General features: G+C 39.9%; 1 protein-coding gene across 1 annotated transcript in view; it reads right to left on the bottom strand.

Moving 5' to 3' along the window:
* Positions 1-20,154, bottom strand: part of SORCS3 (sortilin related VPS10 domain containing receptor 3) — a 619,852-nt gene that overhangs the window by 78,688 nt on the left and 521,010 nt on the right. Inside the window, exons 11-14 of the mRNA XM_043926232.1 lie at positions 19,829-19,931; positions 14,553-14,629; positions 11,443-11,534; positions 3,430-3,537 (exon numbers count right to left, since the gene is read on the bottom strand). Coding sequence (XP_043782167.1) covers positions 3,430-3,537; positions 11,443-11,534; positions 14,553-14,629; positions 19,829-19,931 — 380 coding nt within the window. The remainder of the gene's footprint in view (positions 1-3,429; positions 3,538-11,442; positions 11,535-14,552; positions 14,630-19,828; positions 19,932-20,154) is intronic.

Raw genomic sequence — 20,154 nt, 5'->3', positions numbered from 1 at the left:
TCATTCCAGAGACTACCCTTCTGCTATCTAAAGGGCCTTGGGTCATTTTCATACTACAGAAACTTCGAATTTAATGAAAACTTAAAAATAGGAAGCTTGAATTGTTTAGTCAGTTGGGTGTTTGCTTCCAAAACTCATCTTTATTCCATTAAAGACAAACATCTGCCTGTCTCAAATCCCATCTAAGAAACTTATGCACTATTCTAGTTCCTTTTCTACTTACTAACATTTAAAGGATCTTGATAAGCAAGGTAGGAGGAGGACAAAACTCTACCACACTCCTTGGAGTCTTATTGGGGAGGAAAGGAAAACAGAAGGGCTATATCAATCATCTTTTCAGTAAATAGTTTAGCCCTGAGGTCAACCTCCTCCTTCATATCCATGTGACCAAATAACCCCATCTGAAGTTAAGAAAAAAAAAGTATTACCATTTATGATTAGATAAATACAGAATTTAAACTGTGGCCTTAAACTTGCCAGGGAGTGCCAGGTCATGTAGAGATTGGTGTATAAGCACTATTATTCCAAGTAATGCCCAAGAGAAGCATGAGATGAGTTCAGAGTGACCACATAGGGGAGCATGCAGGATAAATCACATAAAGAGATGAGAACACAGAATAAAAGGAGGACTAGTATATATCTTTGCTACATAAACAGGGAAAAGCTAACCTTAGGACCATTTGTATTGTCACTGTCCGATCTAGAGCTGTGTCAATCTTCTAGGGCTTGTCATCAGATCTGAAAAGCCACATTTGGCTTGATAAATTCAAAGCAGATTGCACAATCTTCTTAAGTGTAGGTACCTTTGCCCTATAGAACTTGGAACTCATAACTTAAAACCCTTTAGTGGTTGTATTACAGGAGGTTCTAGAAAAGAAGGCATTCTTTTCACAGCTAAGTGACAAAGTATGGGAAATAATTTGGAAAAGTCAACTTACAAAAAAAGGTGGTATTCCTAGTATTCTGTAATGTGCTTCCTGGAGTTCCTACGAAAATATTTTCATCTCTTGGCAGAGTATTCTGCATAACATGACAGAGTCATTTGTGTCATATTTATTTAATGCACAAGTATGCAAAGTTCACAAGGACTGGGGTTTCTTCTTGATTTGCTCATCAATAAGAGTATCTGGCAAAAAAGGTACCACTAGTTTTTTAGTAGTATAACTTTATGAAGGTTTTGCCACAATCCTAGATCCTTGGAATTTCTCTCTCATTTGTGTATCTCTGTTGTCTAAATCTCTCCATATATACATGCGTATCTATGTGTACATGTATATGTGTGCATATGTCTATATACAAAAATACTTGCACATACATATTCACTATATAAATATATCTACATATTTCTCAAATCATTTATATTTTAGAAATAAAATTTGTATTATGATAGTGTCTTTGAATATTTAGTCCTTGTGTTTATGCAGTACATCATTGCTGTGTATTCACCAAATGCTGAAGCTCTAGATGCTAAGTATTAATAACATCTATATCTTAAATATTGTCTATGGCCTGAACAGCTAAACTTGCATACAATATTGTTAACTCTTAATAATCAAGTGACTCACCAGCTGATCCACAGAGTTCATTTGTTATCATAGAAATTTTAATCAGAAATTTAGATGGTAAGATATCTGTTTTAGAGGATATTTTAGGGGAATGAAAAGAAATTGCTGGAAAAACTCAAATTAAAGCTGTACTTCCTGAGTAACAAATTCTACAGGAAATCCTCACACTGTACAACAAAATTGTCCAGAGAAGTCCTGTCATGGCAAAGGTTTGCACCTAAGGACACCAGTTACAAACGAAATAGATCCACTGGGAAGATTTACAGTAGTTCTTCATAGGGTTTGACATCATCTCTTTCACTTTCCAACCACAGAGTCTATGTGCCAAACACAAACAACATGCTCAAAAATGAGTGTTAAGGTTTTAAAAGATACATTTCATAAACCCTTGAAGTTTGAGGGAAGTCTGTACAGGCAATTTGGAAAATTCAGAGAGAGTTAAAGATAATTTAAAATCACTCTTTGCTGCATTTGTTCCAAATAACTTTAAAGACATACTGTGGAGCCAAATTTTCTGTTATGAACATTTTTTAAATAATGAAGACATTGAGAATCCTATAAGACTCTTGCTGTAGACAAATCCTACAGACAAGAAACCCCTTTGCAGTGTTTCTGCTGAATTTCTTAGGACTGGACTTTTGCCCACTTGTTTTGTTTGCTTGTTTTCCCCAATTTGTGCACCATTTTCCATCATGGCTGTGTTCTTTCTGTATTTCTGAAAGCTCAGAGAAGTGGCTGGACAACTTTCTGGATATGAGGATGGAAGTGGAGGTGAGGAACATGGTAAAAGTGGTCCAGTCTGGGGCTAGATTATAACATTTGATCAAAACTGCATATCCACAGCTAAAAATAATTTTTTAACATCACTCTGGAGGAAAAGTAAAGCACAGGAATTAGCCATTTGCCTCCTCCTCAAAGCTCATCGGTCTCTCCGGGAAGACTGATTCTAGCTATAAAGAAATTAATGAGCACAAAGGTTAAAAGAACAGCAGTCTCTCTTAGAGTAAAAAGACAACCTTCCCCCAAACCAGTCCAGAAGCACTCTGTAACTTTCTGTGACAACTCCACAGTACGGCAAATTCCCCTTAATCTTGCTCAGAAGACTCCCTTCTTTCTGTCTACTGAATAATTAAAGTGTAAAGTATTCCAGTCTCTTGGGAGTGGGGAAGGTGAGGTGAGGTGCGCTTTGGTATTACTGGTGAAGTATTACCATAACTATTCCCCACACTCCTCTATATACACAAGTGCACACAAACACACATGGGTCATCCATTTTTTGAGAATTAGATTTTGATATATTTTTAGAAAACATCAAGCTATCTTCTTTAATATTCAGAAAGTACTTTGGGGCTTTATGTAGCTTTCAAATATATATCCCTACCATCTATGCTCACTGTAAAGGACTATGGAAAATTTTTCACAGCAAATGAATCTGAAGTGGAACAACAGTAACTGTGTGTGTGTGTGTCTCACAGACTCCAGGAGGTTCCCTTTAAACATTCCCTGTTTTCAGTAAATTGGCTGTTTTATTCCCTTTGTTCCCATCCTTAGTCCTTTACTGAGCTGTTTTGGAAAGAGAAAACACATCTGAAGCCTTAAGTTTTCTGTTTGCTTGGGTTTTGGATAAATGGAAATTTGTTACAATACTCTAATTCTATGAGAAACCTTAACTTTTCTGTGAAGCCCAGCTTCTCCAATCCCGTCAGTATCCGTTTGAATTGGTGGGTGTGAGCATCTTACAGATGAGGAAACTGGCCCAGAGACTGAAATGCTTTGGTGTAAGCCTCCCTGGGGAAAACCCACGGCCTCCATGGAAGCAGAAACCAAGCCCCTGAATTCTTCTCAGCCACAAAGAAGTACTCACGTCATAATCTGGGTCTCCACGCCTGCCTCCACCAGGGCCCCGTCCACAAAGAGAGGAACCGAAGTGAAACCATACTTGTCCCAGGAGTGGCCCTCGTCAAAACTCACCCTGGGTTGGAAACAAGTACATGCAAGAGAGAGCTGAAGAGAGAACCACACTCTTTCACAACTGTTTTTCAGGTTATTAAATTCTCCTCTTATCTCATTTTATGGCAGTCTGGATTATCAATAGGCATTAATCTTCAGTTTTCAATCTTCTCTATATTATTATGAGATTTGATCAAAACGGCATTTCCCAGCCCAGGCAGAGACAGCCCCAAGAACTGCAAAAATATTTCAACATCCTAGAATTGGGGGGAAAAAAAGAAAAAACAAGCCAGGCAGGCGGGCTTAGTGGATGGAGTGTCACGTTTCAAGTACTCAGAATGGAACCTGAGCTTCAATTTACAGCACAATCAATTCAGTCTCTGGAGTTTTTGACACGGATAAATTGAGTAGTGTGGGGTGTACCTTATGGGGAGGGAGGTGTGTGTCTTTCAGATCAAAAATAGCAATTTCCTATTTGTTCAGAATGGATGAAGTATCATTTTCCCTCCCTGATGCCACTTTAAGGGGCTCTTAGGGACAAGTACTGAGTGCCTGAGACATCCTGGGCAACACTGTTCCATCTTTTGACCAGTGAGAAGAGAAGGCCCGGCCCTTTGTGGACACAGCATCTGAAACTCTTTAAAAGGATGCTGCTTAGTGAAGAAGATTTGAGCAATCTTGAGCGGTCAATTCCTTAATAATATCCCTTTCTTGATATTATGGAGTTCCCAACTGTTGCTTGATTTAACCAGAGGACAAAATTCAAAGACTATCTTCTCTGAGAAGCTTTTCTCAACACTCTTCCTTCCCCAGAGCAGCTTTACTTACTTCATTTTCTGCGATCCTTTTGGCCTGGTTAGTTCTTAATCCTTCTCTGACTCCATAACACACAGTTCTCTGAGTTCAACTGTAGAAACTATTTTCCTACAACATTCAGGCCTTCCCCTATCATAGTGCTGAGTGAATTCTTAACTCACCTTGAATCCCTCCGTTCAACATTATAATCGTGTGAATTCAGGAGTCACATAGGTTTTGTTCATTGTCTGATCCCCTTCCACACCCTTGATATCACCTTTATTATAATGCTTCTTACCTGATGTTACATACAGTTTTAAAACTTATGTCTGACTCTCTCACTGAACTGTAATCTTTTTGAGGTCAAAGACCATACTATTCATTTTTGCATTCCTAGTAACTAGCAGAAACATTGGCACATGGTACTAAATAAATATTAAATGAATATATAAATTAAAAAAGGAATGATTAAGAAAACTCTTCTAATCTATCCAGTCACTTTTCAAGCATGACTTATGCTAACATCCATGAACTAGATACAAATCTCTGTCCCCATTACTAGTCAGCCTACTCAGTCCAGTCTCTACAAATGTGTCTCTTTACCTTATTCTGTCTCCCCAAATAAACTGATCTTAAAAATGAGAAAGTCAATCTCTTTACTCAGCTAGAAAAACTAGTCTGTCATGAAACAAGTTTTATATTTCTGGTATACCTAGGCCTGCTTTTATAAACAAAATCAGACAGTGGTCATAAAATTTTTTCAGTTCAGTTCAGTTGCTCAGTTGTGTCCAACTCTTTGCAACCCCATAGACTGCAGCATGCCAGGCTTCCCTGTCCATCACCAACTCCCGGAGCTTGCTCAAACTTATGTCCATCGAGTTTGTGATGCCATCCAACCATCTCATCCTCTGTTCCTAAATTATCAGCATCAGTCTTGACTTTTATTTTCTCTTGATCAACTTTACTGAGGTATCTTTGACATTAAAAAATTGTACATTTTATTTAAAGTGTAAAATGATATTTTAGTAGATAGAGATATAGAGAAAGGTTGGTCATAATGAGGGGGTGGGAGTGGAGACTGGGCAGGAGGGAGAAAGGTACAAAGTTTCAGTTATGAACAATGAATGAGTTCTTGGAGATCTAATGTACAGCATGATGATGATAGTTAACGATCTCATTTCGACTTTTACAGACTTGGCTTATTCTTTTAATAGGCTGAGGCTACATAATCATTGATGTGGAACCAGAGGAAGTTGGGCAAATCTGAACTGCTTCTCACAGAAATGAGTTTTTCATTTTAAAAGTGAAAGTGAGAGTATAATTAGGAATGGGTTTACCTTTCCTGCCATGTATCCTCTTGCTTTGATTCCTAATGAATCACAGGTGCTTCAAAATATGTCATGGCTGCTAACTAGTTAACTCTATCTGGTAAGTACAGGAGGTTAAAAAAAAAAAATGTATTGATTTAGCTCCTGGTTTATTTTGAAAACTTTGGATTAACTAATTATTGTCTTGATAGGAAGAAGTCAAAGTGGTTATTAAAGGCCTCTGTCTTGGTCTCATTCTCAGTTTCCTTAATGATGAAGGTCAGTTATTAACACCAGCAGAAAAAAATTGCAGTGAGTGCCACCAGCATCCCAGGGAAGGAGGAGCCTTCAAATCACTACCATTAACAGGGCAGAGGACAGCCATCTTTACTTTATACATGAAGATAAGATATCACAAAGTAAAAACAGAGGGACCATTCACAGCCTTCTGAGCTCTTAGTTCTGAGATGGAAGTGAAAAATGAAGCCCACGGTGGAGAAATAGGTTGTTGGAAAATAAAAGCATGCTGCATGAACTGAATCTACATGAAAAAGCAAAAGCATGGATTAAATGGAAGGATAGGATCAGGCAAAAAAAACTAGGAAATGCCAACATCCAAGTGTGAAGGCTAACATAGATAATAACCAAAGTCTACAGCTGATATAAAATGAACACAAACAAGGGGACAATCTCCGGAGCCAGGCTGAGGGATGAATGCTGTGACTATAATTTATGGTCTGCGTATCACTAGGAAGCCCAAGTTTGTGCCATTCAAGTGACTTTCTGAGATCAGTAATTTCTAGCACCCAAATTTCTCACACTGAGATGATAATTATTAAAACTAAAACTCCTAAAGAAAATCCAAAAAATACAACATTATAAAAGTTAATCTCTTGAGTATCAGAAATTTGGGTCTGCCATTTGTGAGAGCTATTCTTTCAGATAACTAACTAGGAGTTTTTAATGTTCTGAAGTAACTATATTGAATGGTAACCCCACAGGACCCACCTTCTCCTCAATTTTTAGCTCATTAATGGGCAAGACAAAGGAACCGGGAATTCTTTTAGGCCTACAGGTGAAGCTGAAATGATAAGATCACCAGTACCAGGGAGACAGGAGTAAAGTTACCACTGACCTCTAAATAGTGACAAGACAGGACTATAAAAGGTAGAATTCACCCATGAATATTCAATTATGTGCCTGCTCTGGCAGTAGCCTATGTGTAGGGATACAGCAGTGAACTCGAAATGCCCTAGTTTCACTGGAATTGTATTCTAGTTTGAGGAGACAAACAACATGTAGATAAATGGGCTAAAAATATATGTTAAAAGTAAGTGTCATGAAGACAGTTAAAATAGAGTGATATGATAGAGAGTGAAGCTACTTTGCATTGAAAATTTAAGAAAGTCCTCTCTGAGGAGGTGACATTTAAACTGAGATCTGAATGATAATAAGGAATTTGCTATGCAAAGATCAAGGTGAGAGCCATTCTGGAAGGCAGATCTGTTGTGAAATGAAGAATAGAAGGCCGGTAGGTAGTAGTAGATTAGTGGAAGAGGGATTGATAGGAGGAAATGGAGTCAAGAAAACAAGGCTGGGGCAGATTACAAATGACTTTGCTTGCAAATTGAAATGAGAGAGAGAAGATCTGATTTAACCATTACAAGAAAACTTTTATTCCTTTGTGGTGAGTGGACTGTCAGGGCCCAAACAGGATGTAGGGAGATGAATCAGTGCGTGTGTGTAGGGGGGTGTTGGGGGGAAGGGGAGGTGTGGTAATTGTAGGAGACCAAATAAGAGAAGGGGCTTGGACAGAGGTTATAATAGTGGATATAGAAAGAGATGGAGAGATCGAGGCTATTCTTACAGGTAAAGTCAATAAGACTTTTAGGATACTTTTACAGATAAAATCAATAGACTTTTGCTTGAACAAAAAGAAATCACACACAAGCATGAATTTGGGGGGTTAAGCAACTGAGGTAGGAAAATGGGAAGAATCGAGAAGCAAAGCTTTCTGTTGTTTTGTTTCTGCTCAGTCCACCTAGGCTGAGATGTGCTTTGGATTTCCACACTTAACACTGTCAAGAAGTCCTTTGGATGGATGCATCCAGATTTCTGGAGAGAGATCAAAGCCAGGCATGTAGATTTGGCTGTCACTTATAAGATAGGACCAACTTAAAGCAGAATAATTTATTTTAAAATAAAAGCAAAGATTCCCATAGCCAGAGAAAGGAAAAAGAATAACTCTCATGAGAAGCTCAAGCTGAAAAAAACAAAACAAAAAAAACTTAGGTGATTGTCAATCACAAGATAAATATTTTCCAGCAAGGTCACTTTTGTGATAATAAGTCATTGTGAGTCTAGGGTGTGTTCACAGACAGCTAGCATACGTAAGAGAAGAAAGAATCCTTTCACCAGATCCTACACACTATGTTCAGTTTCAATCATTGTAGAAAACTGACAATCAATGTGATTAAAATTAAGAAACAAGTTGTTCTAGAAACAGGTTCTATGAATTGAATCAAGCTTAAGGGAAAGAAGAATAAGAGCTGAATAATTTACCATCGCCTTTTAACTTTTTAAGTAAGAAAGATCCAAGTAGTTCAGCACACAAAAATAATTGCTGCCTACAGAAAAGGAGTAATGTCTGTGAATGAAATTAGAAAGTGGATAGATGCGTGAAAATATCAATTAAAAAATACAGATAGAATAAGGTAGAAAAGATTTGTATTCTCATAATTGTTCTAAAAAGGAAAGTCAAATATTTGAACAACAACAAAAAAAATGAGTATTCTATTTTGTCCTTTGGCATATCCCAACCCCTACACTAATACTGGATAAAAAGTATAGGCTCAATGAATATGTGAGAAATAAATGAACAAATGCATGGAATCAGTCTTGAATTGCATATCTGAATTGCATATCTGATCTTCCCACAAGAACTTCCCACAATTTAGAAAGCCTAGACAGAGCCATCTCTTTAGGTCCTTTCCAAGTATAGGACTCTAAAATTCATACCCATTTCTGGAACAGATTTACTCTGCATAGGTCTGGGCAGCAGAGCAAGGACTGATGGACAGAAATAGAAAGTAGATTCATTATTGTTCAGCACAAAGCTAACGTTCTAACAACGAAAGCTGACGTACAAGGTGGGACTCCATCTGTAAGTCGGTCAGCTCCGTGCTGGCCTGGTAAGGTGGGTGTCTCACAAGTTGTCAGAGAGGGGTCTGCTGTACTGTGTCTCCTCCAAGACCCTTCCTAACTCCATGCATTGGTGACTTGATCATACTGAGATGAGAGCCACTAAAAGGAATAAAGTCTTTCAACAACAATCAGAGTCCTCCCCTGAATACGTTAGCACAGAAATAGAGTTATAATGGTCATCGATGATCAATGTTCCTCGCTTCGGTTAGGTGTATTACTCCATTTTACATTATCCCAAACGCATGAGGTGACGGCAATGAAGCTACATGGAAGTCCTTAAGAATAGCACATGCACTTTCACTTCTCAGAGGCACGTACTGGTTGGAACTATTGTTTTCATGTGAATGTTTCTCTGAACAAAAACTCCAGGGCTCACAGCACTTATAGAAGAGCAAAGGAACAAAAATGGCCAGGTGATGTTTTGTTTCCAGTTTCCAAGAACATTCCATTGAAAGGAGACACTGACAGTTTGTCAGGGCTAAGCAAACAGTAGGATTCCTGTCTACCCGCTGATGAGTAACTCCATTATAAGTTTTCATTAGAGCATCGCATTCCATGGGGCTCCATTGTTCATTTCACTCTAATGCTTCTAAGGTACAAAGGTAATACTAATAACACTGGATGGAGGGCTTACCTGAAATAGCACTTAAATTCTAATCTCAATGGATCTAAGTGTACACAGCCACAAATGGATGGGTTCATTTGTATGCTGTTTTGTCTCCATGCATATCTAGCTACCTATCATTTCAATTTATAGGAAACAGCATGCCTTGTTAGCTGAGCTAAAGTTTCCCCAGCTTTTCAATTATGGTTCCAATTTTTTCTGAAAGGTGATACAGCTATTATTTAAATTTGAGAGCCACTATACCCTTGCAGGAGAGTGGGTAGGCCAATGTCTTTTTCTTATGCAAGTATATATACATCTGTGTGTGCTGCCAAAATAATGTCAGTCTGAGACCTACTACAGAAAAGAACAATGAACTGATTCCTTAACCTTTCTTCCACTTAAAATAAGCTATTTGTTTACCTTGAAGGTTGTAACTTAATTAGAAGCTACTGGTGATGAAGAAATTGCATTTGATTTTCACAAACGTGCAACTCATAAGCCAGCCAGAGACAAAGTCAAGAAGTTTATGAGGAAATATTGATGATAATGATAAGGTCAGGCCCTTACAAAACACTCAGCTTTGAAAAAGGAGTGCAAAGAACTCTTGAACGAGTTAAGTGCCATTGCTGTTTGCTGACACACTCAGCCGCTGACATTTAACAGGGACTATTTCAGAAAAGGGCATTCACTAGTAGGCAAGTAAGTAGACACCATGGGTGGTAACTAACTTTAGGGAAATATTTGTACCATTTGTGACAGTATCAACATCCTCTAAGTGGAAGAAACTTTGTTTCAAGAGCTTAGTTTGAACAATCATCTTTAATCTTTTGTAGATTGAAGTGAACAAGGTGGCCAAATTGGGGTAATATTATCATTACTATTATAAGAGAAAATTCAGTAGGAATATAGCTATTTTTTTTTTCCTGAGCTCTATAAATATTTATTTTCCCAACCCCCCAAAAAATATTTTATGGACTAAGGGAAATATCAAACTTTATATTAATGACTTTGAGAAGCAACATTTGATCCTGTTGCATTTTCCTGAGAGAACATTAAATAATTTTCCCAAGTTGGATAGCAATGCTTAGAATACAATGATAAGGGCTAAGAGATGTTACTTTTCTTGGTTAAAAAAAATAAATTAATGAACTTAAGAGTCAAGCTGTCCTCTCTAGAAGTGTAAGCCCCACTCAGTCCTCAACAGAGAGAGCTCTTCCTACCACAGAGAGAGGTCTTGGTACTAGAAAGAATTACCTACGGATTCAACCCAAATGCATTAAACTTGTGTTTTAGTTCTTCTGAATCCTACTCATCCTTACTTATTCACTTTCTTGATTCCAACCAAATACAATCTTCAGAGCACTCCCTACGTCTCCTGAATTCCAGGCTTGGTCAGAGTTTTCTTGTCCCTTGGCTTTCCTCCCATCACTTCTGCTCCTGCTCCTGGCATCCTTTCTTTAAGAATTGGCCCTTAGGCCACCTATGGTATGAAGACCCCCACCCCTGCTCACACACTGGGGGCGTGGGGGCTCCATCCAGCCTCAGGATTCCAGCAATGCACAGAGTCAGCATCCTCGTGCAGGCATTGCTTAGATTTCTGATAATATGTGGATGATCTAAACTCGTTACCTTGACTATGATCTCCCAGAGGACAGAGACCATGTAATAACACTCTGTGTACTTATTAAAGTATCTGGAAAATTATCAGGTAAAAGAGAAGCATATCGATGATAGAAACCCAACTTGGTGCTGCCAGGTACTAGCCGTGTAGCTGAGTAATGTATTTAATATGTTTGCATTTTAATACTATTCATTATACTTCCTCATCTAAATCATCTGGTCAGCTACTGTTACGTAAGAGTTGGATGATGTAATAATATACATTAAATGAAGGGGTGGATGAAGAAATGGATGAAGAAATGGGTAAAATGGGTTATAAAACCATGCATAACAACTTGTCCCAATATTTTCCACTGAAAAGTTTTTCATTAATAGGGTAGGAAGCCGTCCTTACCACAAATGCCTGACTGGCAGAGGTGTGTGTTTCATGGCCACGAGGGCGCCACCCCAGTCTAGGAACCAGACATTGTACTCTTCATCAAAGACCTGGAACAACAAGAACAACAAGGATCATAGCAACACCTTACATTTGCATGGTGCTTGAAAGTTTACAAAGTTGTTCACATATATTGTTTCATCTAGATTCTGAGCCTTCCAACAATCCTATCAAGAAGTTTGACGAGCAATGTCATCCCCATTTAATAGGTGAAAAAGTGGGCTAGCAGAGAACAAATAACTGTCAACTGTCCCTAATCCACTCAAAGGGCATTTCCAGGGTTCTTTCCCCTAGTGCTGTTCAGTGTGCGACAAGAAATTCAGGCAACAAGACCCTTGCTCAACTAGATAACCCAGTTGAAAACACAGCTTCAAAAAACTTTGTCATCTGAGTATGTTACTAGTCAGCTTTCTCTTTCTCATCTTTTCAAATGAGACATTTGCTAATTTATAACTGGTCTGTGTCTCATTCAGTCATTCAGTCATGTCAGACTCTTTACAACCCCAGGGACTGCAGCACTCCAGGCTTCCCTATACTTCACCATCTCCCAGAGTTTGCTCAAACTCATGTTCATTGAGTTGGTGATGTATTTTATAGTCAAGTTATAAACTTTCTAGGAACTTAAAGGACAATCCCTTTTAGACATGTAGACATTAAAGTCTACATGATAACTGAGTTCTCAGACTTAGCCACCACATCCTAAGTTTCCATGCTAGTTGAATGAAGACTTAAGTTTAGCACTTGGGGATCTTTACGCTAAATGTTCACTGGGACGCCATGCTTCCTGAGATGCAGAGTTACTCATTCTTTGATTCATTCATTTGTCCATTAGCTATCAATCCTTTCACTCACTTATTGATTTATTCAGTGATCCATCCATCCATCTGCATAACCATTTACTAAGCACCTACCATGATGCAAGTCTCAGAGCCTTAGCTCAGACCTAACTCCACATACAGCAACACTTCTACAATTTATGACTTTTAAGTCTGCAACCTAAGACAGAAAAAATTTTCTGCACCAGAGAAAAAGTTATCTCCTCTAGATCTTCTGGAGAAAAGTGGAATTAGAGAATTCCTCCAGTTGTTAACCACTAATGGTGGCTCTTACAAGCTGGATGGAGAGGTTGGGATGGTGGGTTAAGTGAGAGGTACTATAAAGGGTAAAAAGACAAAAGCAGAGTTAAACAGGAGGGGATAGGAGGAATGGTGTCCCCTGTAAATATGACTCAGAGAACACCATAGAGAAAAGCAAATGGACTCTCGGGCCTAAACCTTTCAATTGGTTTTCTTTCTCATATTTGCCTTTAAACGTCCACACTAATGGTGAGCTTTCACACACAGAAGACTTAAAGATTATTGTTTTTTATATTCCAGATATAAACATAGACTCAGTCTGAGTTCAAAAGTGGACTCTATGAATAGAAGCACTGGATCAAAGTCTGAGAGTAAGGACTAGAAGAAGATTCTCAGTACTGAGAAGAAAGAAGTTATTTTTCTTCATACTATCCTCTCTAAAATATTATTCTGGCCACTTCTAGCTCTTGCCCTGTCCAGCACTGTAGTGGAAGCTGGAATGCTTAGCTGTTTGGGAAAACAGACAAGGAAACCGAAGTGGTGACAACACAAGGAAGGAGTGTTGCAGTGGCCACCCGGCCAGGTGAGCTATTTCTTGTATTCAGGGACAATATTTTGTCTGTTGTGAATTTCTGGACCAGAAGAATTTACGTTCCAGTTTCTACCCCATTTGGCACTCATAAGAGAGTATCTTATATTTTGAAAGTATGTTCTTATTTATGTGTCTGTTCCTCATCGAGTTGATTCCCTTGTGGGCAGGAATCTTAATTTATTCTTTGGAGTAGGCCTTATAGTAGTTAATATAGGGGTTGTGTCTAGTATGTCCTTGATAATTTTTTTTTTTGGATAAGTGGTAGTAGTGAAAGTGATGGCAATGGGGGTGATGATGATGATGTTGGTGATGGTGATAAAAATCTTCACTAAGGGACCCAAACAGAAAGTTGTACAGATAGATTTCAGATAGTTGATTCATCGTCATCATTAAGACATTCAATACTCATCCTTTTTCTTCCTCAGATAGAAACCTTCTCATCTTTAAGGTTTAGTAAAATGTCAACTCTTCTCATGAAGTCTTTCCCAGTTTGCCCAAGTAGAATTAATTCCTCCCACTTCTCTGCAAGCTAATAATGACACTAAAATAACATAATCTAAACTACAGTTATTTATGGACCTGTTTCCTCTACTTAATTTTGAGCTCCATGGGAAAAGGGACTCAAAAGTATTCAATGGCCTCCTCAGGTTTATACTTGACACCTAGTTGACATTGTATAAATCTGTGTTGTCCAATATAGTAGCTACATGAGACAATTTAGATTTAAATTGATTAAAATAAAATTAAAAATTTAGCTCCTCTGTCACCCTAGCCACATTTCAAGTGTGCAACAAACACAAGGGACAGTATATACACATACAGAACATTTTCCTTATTGCTGAAAGTTATATTGGACAGCACTGCAAACAAAAATGTTTGTAAAATTGAATTAATTTTTCATATGGTCATATATCTATTAAGCTGTCTCATACTTAACTAACATTGGGCCCACATATTACTTAAGCCACCACAGACTTCCATGGCTTTGCTGGTCTTAGTATTCTATACCCTTCACCTTGTAGATAAAGAAACAGATCTAGAAAGGTAAGATCTTGCCAAATCCCATGGCACATTAATGATACAAAATTGTTTTATTGACTGTATCACCTCACACAGGAATGGGAATTAGCATCTGGTAACTGTTTCATACCTATTGTTGAATGGAAGGATGAACAAACTAGGGAAACCCCATTTCTTCTTATTCCTTGCCCAGCTCTTCCCATGTTACCCCACTGCCCATCTATTCTTCCAGCTACATTGACCAAACAGAACTGCTGCTTCAGTTTTTTTTTTTTTTACAAGCAAAAAGTCACAATGAGCCTGAGAATCCCATAGATAAGAGAAATATTGGCTGAATTTGCCCTAAATATCTCTTCCCTGTCCCCGAATCTCTCAGTTACCTGTCTCCATGTGTTGCCCCCATCAGAAGAGATGAACACACCGATGTCGGTATATGAGAGTTCCGAACCAATGTTGCCTAAAACAGAAGCAGATTATTTGAAAATGTCAGAAACTTTACAGATTAGTGTGCTTGGGGTTGCAGGAAGGGATAGCAGAGAGTGAAAGTTTTCCAAGTCATGTTTAGGGTAGATTTATAAGCTTTTTCTTGGTGTCATATCAAAACCCCAGCAGGAAGATAACCTAACATGGAAAAAAACAAATAAATAAATAATACAAGAGGGACACCTGTTTAAAAGGCAACATCCAAAGATCAAATATTGGTTGGCTTGGATCTCTTGAACTCTTCATTCTGTATACCAATAATCTCTCCAAAATTGATCTCAATGATGGCAAAGAACAGAAGAGTAAACAACTATGCTAGTCTAGGAACATCTTCCTTCTCATATGTAATTTTATGTTAAGAAAAACTGGTGTATGTGTGAGTGTGTATGTGTTTGGGTGTGTGCGCATATGTGTATCTGTTTCCAAGTTAAACCTGTCAAAATATTTCTTGTGTGCCAGGCTATTGAATAAACCAACAGTACAGAATATGTAGTCAAAGTGATAGAGTTTCCAGAAGAAAATGACAATATTCAGCAGACCATGGTCATCAAGCACCTGGAGAAGGAAATGGCAACCCATTCCAGTGTTCTCATCTGGAGGATCCCACAGACAGAGGAGCCCGGTGGGCTACTGGGATTGCAAGACTTAGAGACTTAGCAACTAAGCCACCACCATGGTCGTCAAGAATTGTAGGAGGTCATCTGGATTACACCTAGACTGACCACAATTCCTGTCTTATTCCTTCACACCTTTTCCCTCTCCCCTTCTTTTTCTTCCCTTTGCATCACCTTGTGGTTATATTTGTAAAAACAAGAAAGTAGTTAAGATTTTCTAGCCTATCCATATTGACCAAGTTTACTCTCAAACTCTCTGGTCCCAGAACAAATATCCCAAACTTAAAAGTGAGCTGCTCAACAAATAATTGTACAACAGATGAATGAGGAAACACGTGATTGAATTATGTTATGATGTTGATGTGCATTTGGGGAGGTCTTTAGAAGCAGGAAAGTACCTTATACATGTAAGAATTTATCACTGAGGCTGATATTTTTTCTTTAAAAATAGCAGGAAGGGAATGTTAGCTCCCACACATCTGTAGCCTAAATAAGAGCACAATAAAAATGCAATAATGAAAATGTTAATTGAGCTCCTGACATTTAATGCTTCAAAATGAGAAATTAAAGCCAGGTTACAGCTTGTCAAACTCACATCAGCATCAAGGAGCACACAGCTAGCCAACTTGTTTTGACACTCAGACTTCCAAAAATAACCCCAGGGCTCAGGGCTCAGGCAGTTGGTATCAGTGGAGTGGGGAGGCATGGTGAACAGCTCTGAGGAGTTATGTCTAGAATCTGGAATTCGACTCTTCAGATCCAGGTTTTGGAAGACACAGAAATGAAGAAAGTAAAGAGGGACAGGACAGAGAATGCCAACTTGTCCTTTAAGCATGGCCACCTGGAGCATTGTGCTAAAGATTCTGAGCCTATGTTTGGTTTCAACAGAATAGAGTTTGGCAATCAATTAGTAATGTCTACCAAGGGTGGTAGAGAGACAGGGAGACAGGTGTATAGTCCCCAAGAGCTAGAATTTGCCAGCCCTGTCAGGGCTTAGCATCTGTTAATCCTCTTTAGGAGCTGGTTCTGCTTATATCTTAAACCTTAAACCTCTCTTGCAAAGCTCAATGAGATTGATTTTGGAGGCATGTTGATGATGAGAATCCAAGGCTCCCAGTGAAGCTTGTTTTAGAAATATCTTGGGTCAACTGAAAGGATCCCTGAAAGAAATGTTACTGATCAGAGACCAAAAGTCAGTTCCCAGAGGAAAGGACAGAAAAGAGGTGTCCAGGATGACTTGATCTTTGCACACATTCAGTCCCTAATTGGACCTATAGGAAGGAAACTTCTGAGAGGGAGAGCCTGGATTATGGTGTGAGAGAAGGAAGATCTGAATGCTGGTTAAAGTGGAACTGGAGGAGGGCTCCCAGGGTGGCCCCAGGCCAGGTTAGAGGAAGAGGTAGCTCATTCCGCCTGGAGTGCTGTGATAGGAGGGAGAAAGGAGGAGAGCCATGGAAAACAGGGAGCTCCTCTCAACAACAGCTTAGCTGGTCAATCACAGAGGTTCTGCTGCCCATCTGGGCAGCTGTTAACAACACACTTTTAGCCTCATGTCCTCCCAAGGCACCTTTCTCCCAAGGCTTTATTTAGACACTCCTGGAAAAGAGAGAGAGAGACAGAAACACAAAGAGATGGGGAGAGGTTAACATGCTCTGAGGTTAGAGATGCTTCTCTCGCCACCACTGATGTCCACTCAGGGTAATTAAATGGAAGAGGAAGCAGACAGTACAAAAGTCACTGCAGGAAAAGAAAGCACCTCTGTGGAGGGGACAATAAATGTTGTCTCTGTGTGAATATTCAGAGTGTACAGGAAGCATGCAGGGAGCCTGGAGTAGCTGTGGGGCTGGCAGGTGAAGGGGCTCGGGACTAGGTCTGGCTGAATGGCTACTGGATGGACTAGACTTGGAGGCAGAGGGAGTGTGAGTGAGGCAGGACACCTGTTCCTCCTGCCCTCCACCTCCTCACCCATAAATCCACATCACAGGGCCATCTGCAATCACAGCAGGAAAGTGCTCTGTACACCATAAGGCCCTGGGAGGATGTACGGTCTCTATGACCAGCTTGAAACCACAGCGTAAGGATACTTAGTACTCTGGTGCTTCTGCTGCTAAAAGGCAATTGCCAAACTCTCCAGACTGGAATTCCATCTGCCTTCAGAGATGGTCTCAACAGGAGTAAGAGATGAATCCCAGCAGGCACTGTCATCCATGCAGCTTCCCTGAGCCCTGGTCCCCGTGAGAGAGAGGAGGAGGCAGTGAGGAGTGAAGATGAGAGGGACCAGGGTCACTGACACCTGAAGGCAGGAGATATGCATGGATCTGGAAGAGGGTTCTGGAGAGACAGGTCCATCCAGACCACTGAAGGCATCCTCGGTTAAGTTCGTAGTTATTTTTCCAATAGTGAAACGACCTTCAGGGAGAACTGGTAAGCAGGGTAAAGAGAAGCTGGGAATAAGGAGGCATCTGTCAGTGACCCAGTACTGGCTTTTCATGAGGATCTTGTCAGCTGTGTTATGTCCCTCTCAATGCACTATGCAAAGTTACAAGAGTTACAAAGGGGAGAGTATTAGTAAATTCTCATGCATATGGGCAAAAGAAGTTTCAGAATCCAGTCTTGAATGTCTATGTGTTTGTTAGCTCATAAAAACTTAGAGTAATTTAGAGGCCCAACCCTCCCGACTATGCTCTGAGCCCTCAGCGGGATCTTGTAGGCACACTCTCCATTCTCTAATTCCTACAACATCCTCACAAGGCAGGGAAAGATAACTTGATTTGCAGATGAGGAAAATGAAGCACAGAGGTTAAAGAACTTGGTCAAATTCTTAAGTCTCATAAGTGTCAGAGCTCAGCTTGGAAAGCAGGCCTACAGAGTTCCTAAGTGCATTCATTCAAACTGGAGATGCACAGTGAATGCACATTATTTGTGGATTCTATTGAAAGAGGTGTACAAATCATATTCTTCTGGTGCAATAAGAGCAGTTCTAAATTTCTGTAATATTAATGATGATATTATAAAAGGTATCAGGTATTGAGCATTCAATATCTCCTAGGCACTGTTTTGAACACTGGAAATCCATTGCTTTGTTTAATACTCCAATTCCATTATGTCGGTACTATTTTTTCCACTGTCAATGAAAACACCAATGTTTAGAGTGGTTAAGCCACATAAGGCAATCCTGGCTACATAGTTAGCATTTACATAATGATAAATTTTATTATTTTTTTCCTTTTTTTACAATTTATTTTCATTGGAGGATAATTACTTTACAATATTGTGATGGCCTCTGCCACACATCAACATGAATCAGCCACAGGCATACATGTGTCCCCTCCCTACTGAACCCCCCTGCCACCTCCCTTTCCACTCCATCCCACAGGGAACCCAAAGTCAGTGCTCTGTAACTTTTATTATCGATTACTCTTCTCCAGTGTTCCTTCCACTCCAGTCCAGGGCCTCCTGTAGGCCTGGAGGAGAGGCAAAGTATAGCAGTCCCACAGTTGGGAGGTCTAACAGGCATGGATGATGGAGTGTGGGGGTCACTCCCCCAATCAGGAACATAGTACCAGAGCCTGCCTTCATCACTCACTGTGCTGGGCTCCCTGAAGCCAGTGATGTTAAATATGGTGGATCCAGTTTCTCTGGGTGGAGAGTTGACTGAGGTATCTTCAGAAGGCTATGCTAGCTGTCACCCCAATTTGAGTGGATGGTCACTGGTGGTGTTTAAAAGTTCATGCAGTTGAAGGGTTGGAGAAGGAAGTCATGGCTAGCAGAGTAGTAACTCCAGGGCCTGGAGCTTCAGGTTGATGAGTTTACTATCTTGGCAAGTCTCTGTGAATTTATCTACTTTCATTAGAAAAAACTGCCTCATACCAGAGCTCTAACTTCGAAGATTACAGGCCTGCTTTGCTTTATGCCATTAATGTATTCCTGAAAAGGTGTATGGAAATCAAATGCATGCTAATCAGAGCACTTTCCCCAGGAGACTTTCATTTTCATCTCGGAGTTGTTTTATCTTCATTTCTGATTGATGTTCAGTGGACAGTGGTTCCAACAATGCAACCTGGAGTTTTTCTGCCCTTTCCCCCAGGCCCTCAGCCAAGTGGTTAATCATGTGTAAACAAACCTTTACACGCACCAGAGACCTCCTGATTAAAAACAGCTCTGGGGTGAAACCTTTTGTAAAGAATACTCTATGCAAAGAGAAAACTACCCCAACTTATACTTGGTGAGCTAAGAAGTTCATATATCACATTTTCTTCAAGTGAGAATTCCCTATTACTAACAACCTTTCTGGTCAGTCAGTTGACTTGAAAAGGAACTCTGACCTCTAGCTAACACAGGGGACTGCCCTGTGACCATGGTGAAATGTTGCATTTACCAAAAGTTACAAGGTTCTGGAGCTCTTTGCCTGGGTTATTAGGTTGGCCTTGCAGTTCCACAAATTCTGCCTGTTTTCTGGGATGAATGCCCACAGCTTTTCTCTGATGCTCAAATGATTACAAAGAGGTCATGGCATATGCCAGAAGCCCTCAGTAAGGAAGCGGCTCAGTCTACCTTACCTGTAGCCACCACGAGCCCTGGAGCTGTCTCCTTGCTGGAGATTCTTCCCGAGGAATATGGATTTTCGGAGATCTGCAAGTGTAGGTGTAGGGAGCAGAAAGGCTAAAATGGAGAAGAAGAAAGTAGTTTCACTCCAGGGAACTCCTGACATGCATCCCTGCCACACCAGATACAGGGCTCCCAGGTGCCAACCTTCCAGGAACAGCAAGGGTTAGATGTGAGTCACTCACTCACTTCCCCAAGAGATGACCTGGGGCCGGAGTCATCTCTCCCTGAACAGATGATAGAATCACATCAGAACCTGCCCTGAGCACCATTCATAGGC

The sequence above is a fragment of the Cervus elaphus genome, chromosome 15, assembly GCF_910594005.1.
Source record: "Cervus elaphus chromosome 15, mCerEla1.1, whole genome shotgun sequence".
NCBI classification, from domain to species: Eukaryota; Metazoa; Chordata; class Mammalia; order Artiodactyla; family Cervidae; genus Cervus; species Cervus elaphus.
Note: the sequence above shows the minus strand (reverse complement) of the source record. Positions and strands in the feature narration are given on the sequence as shown.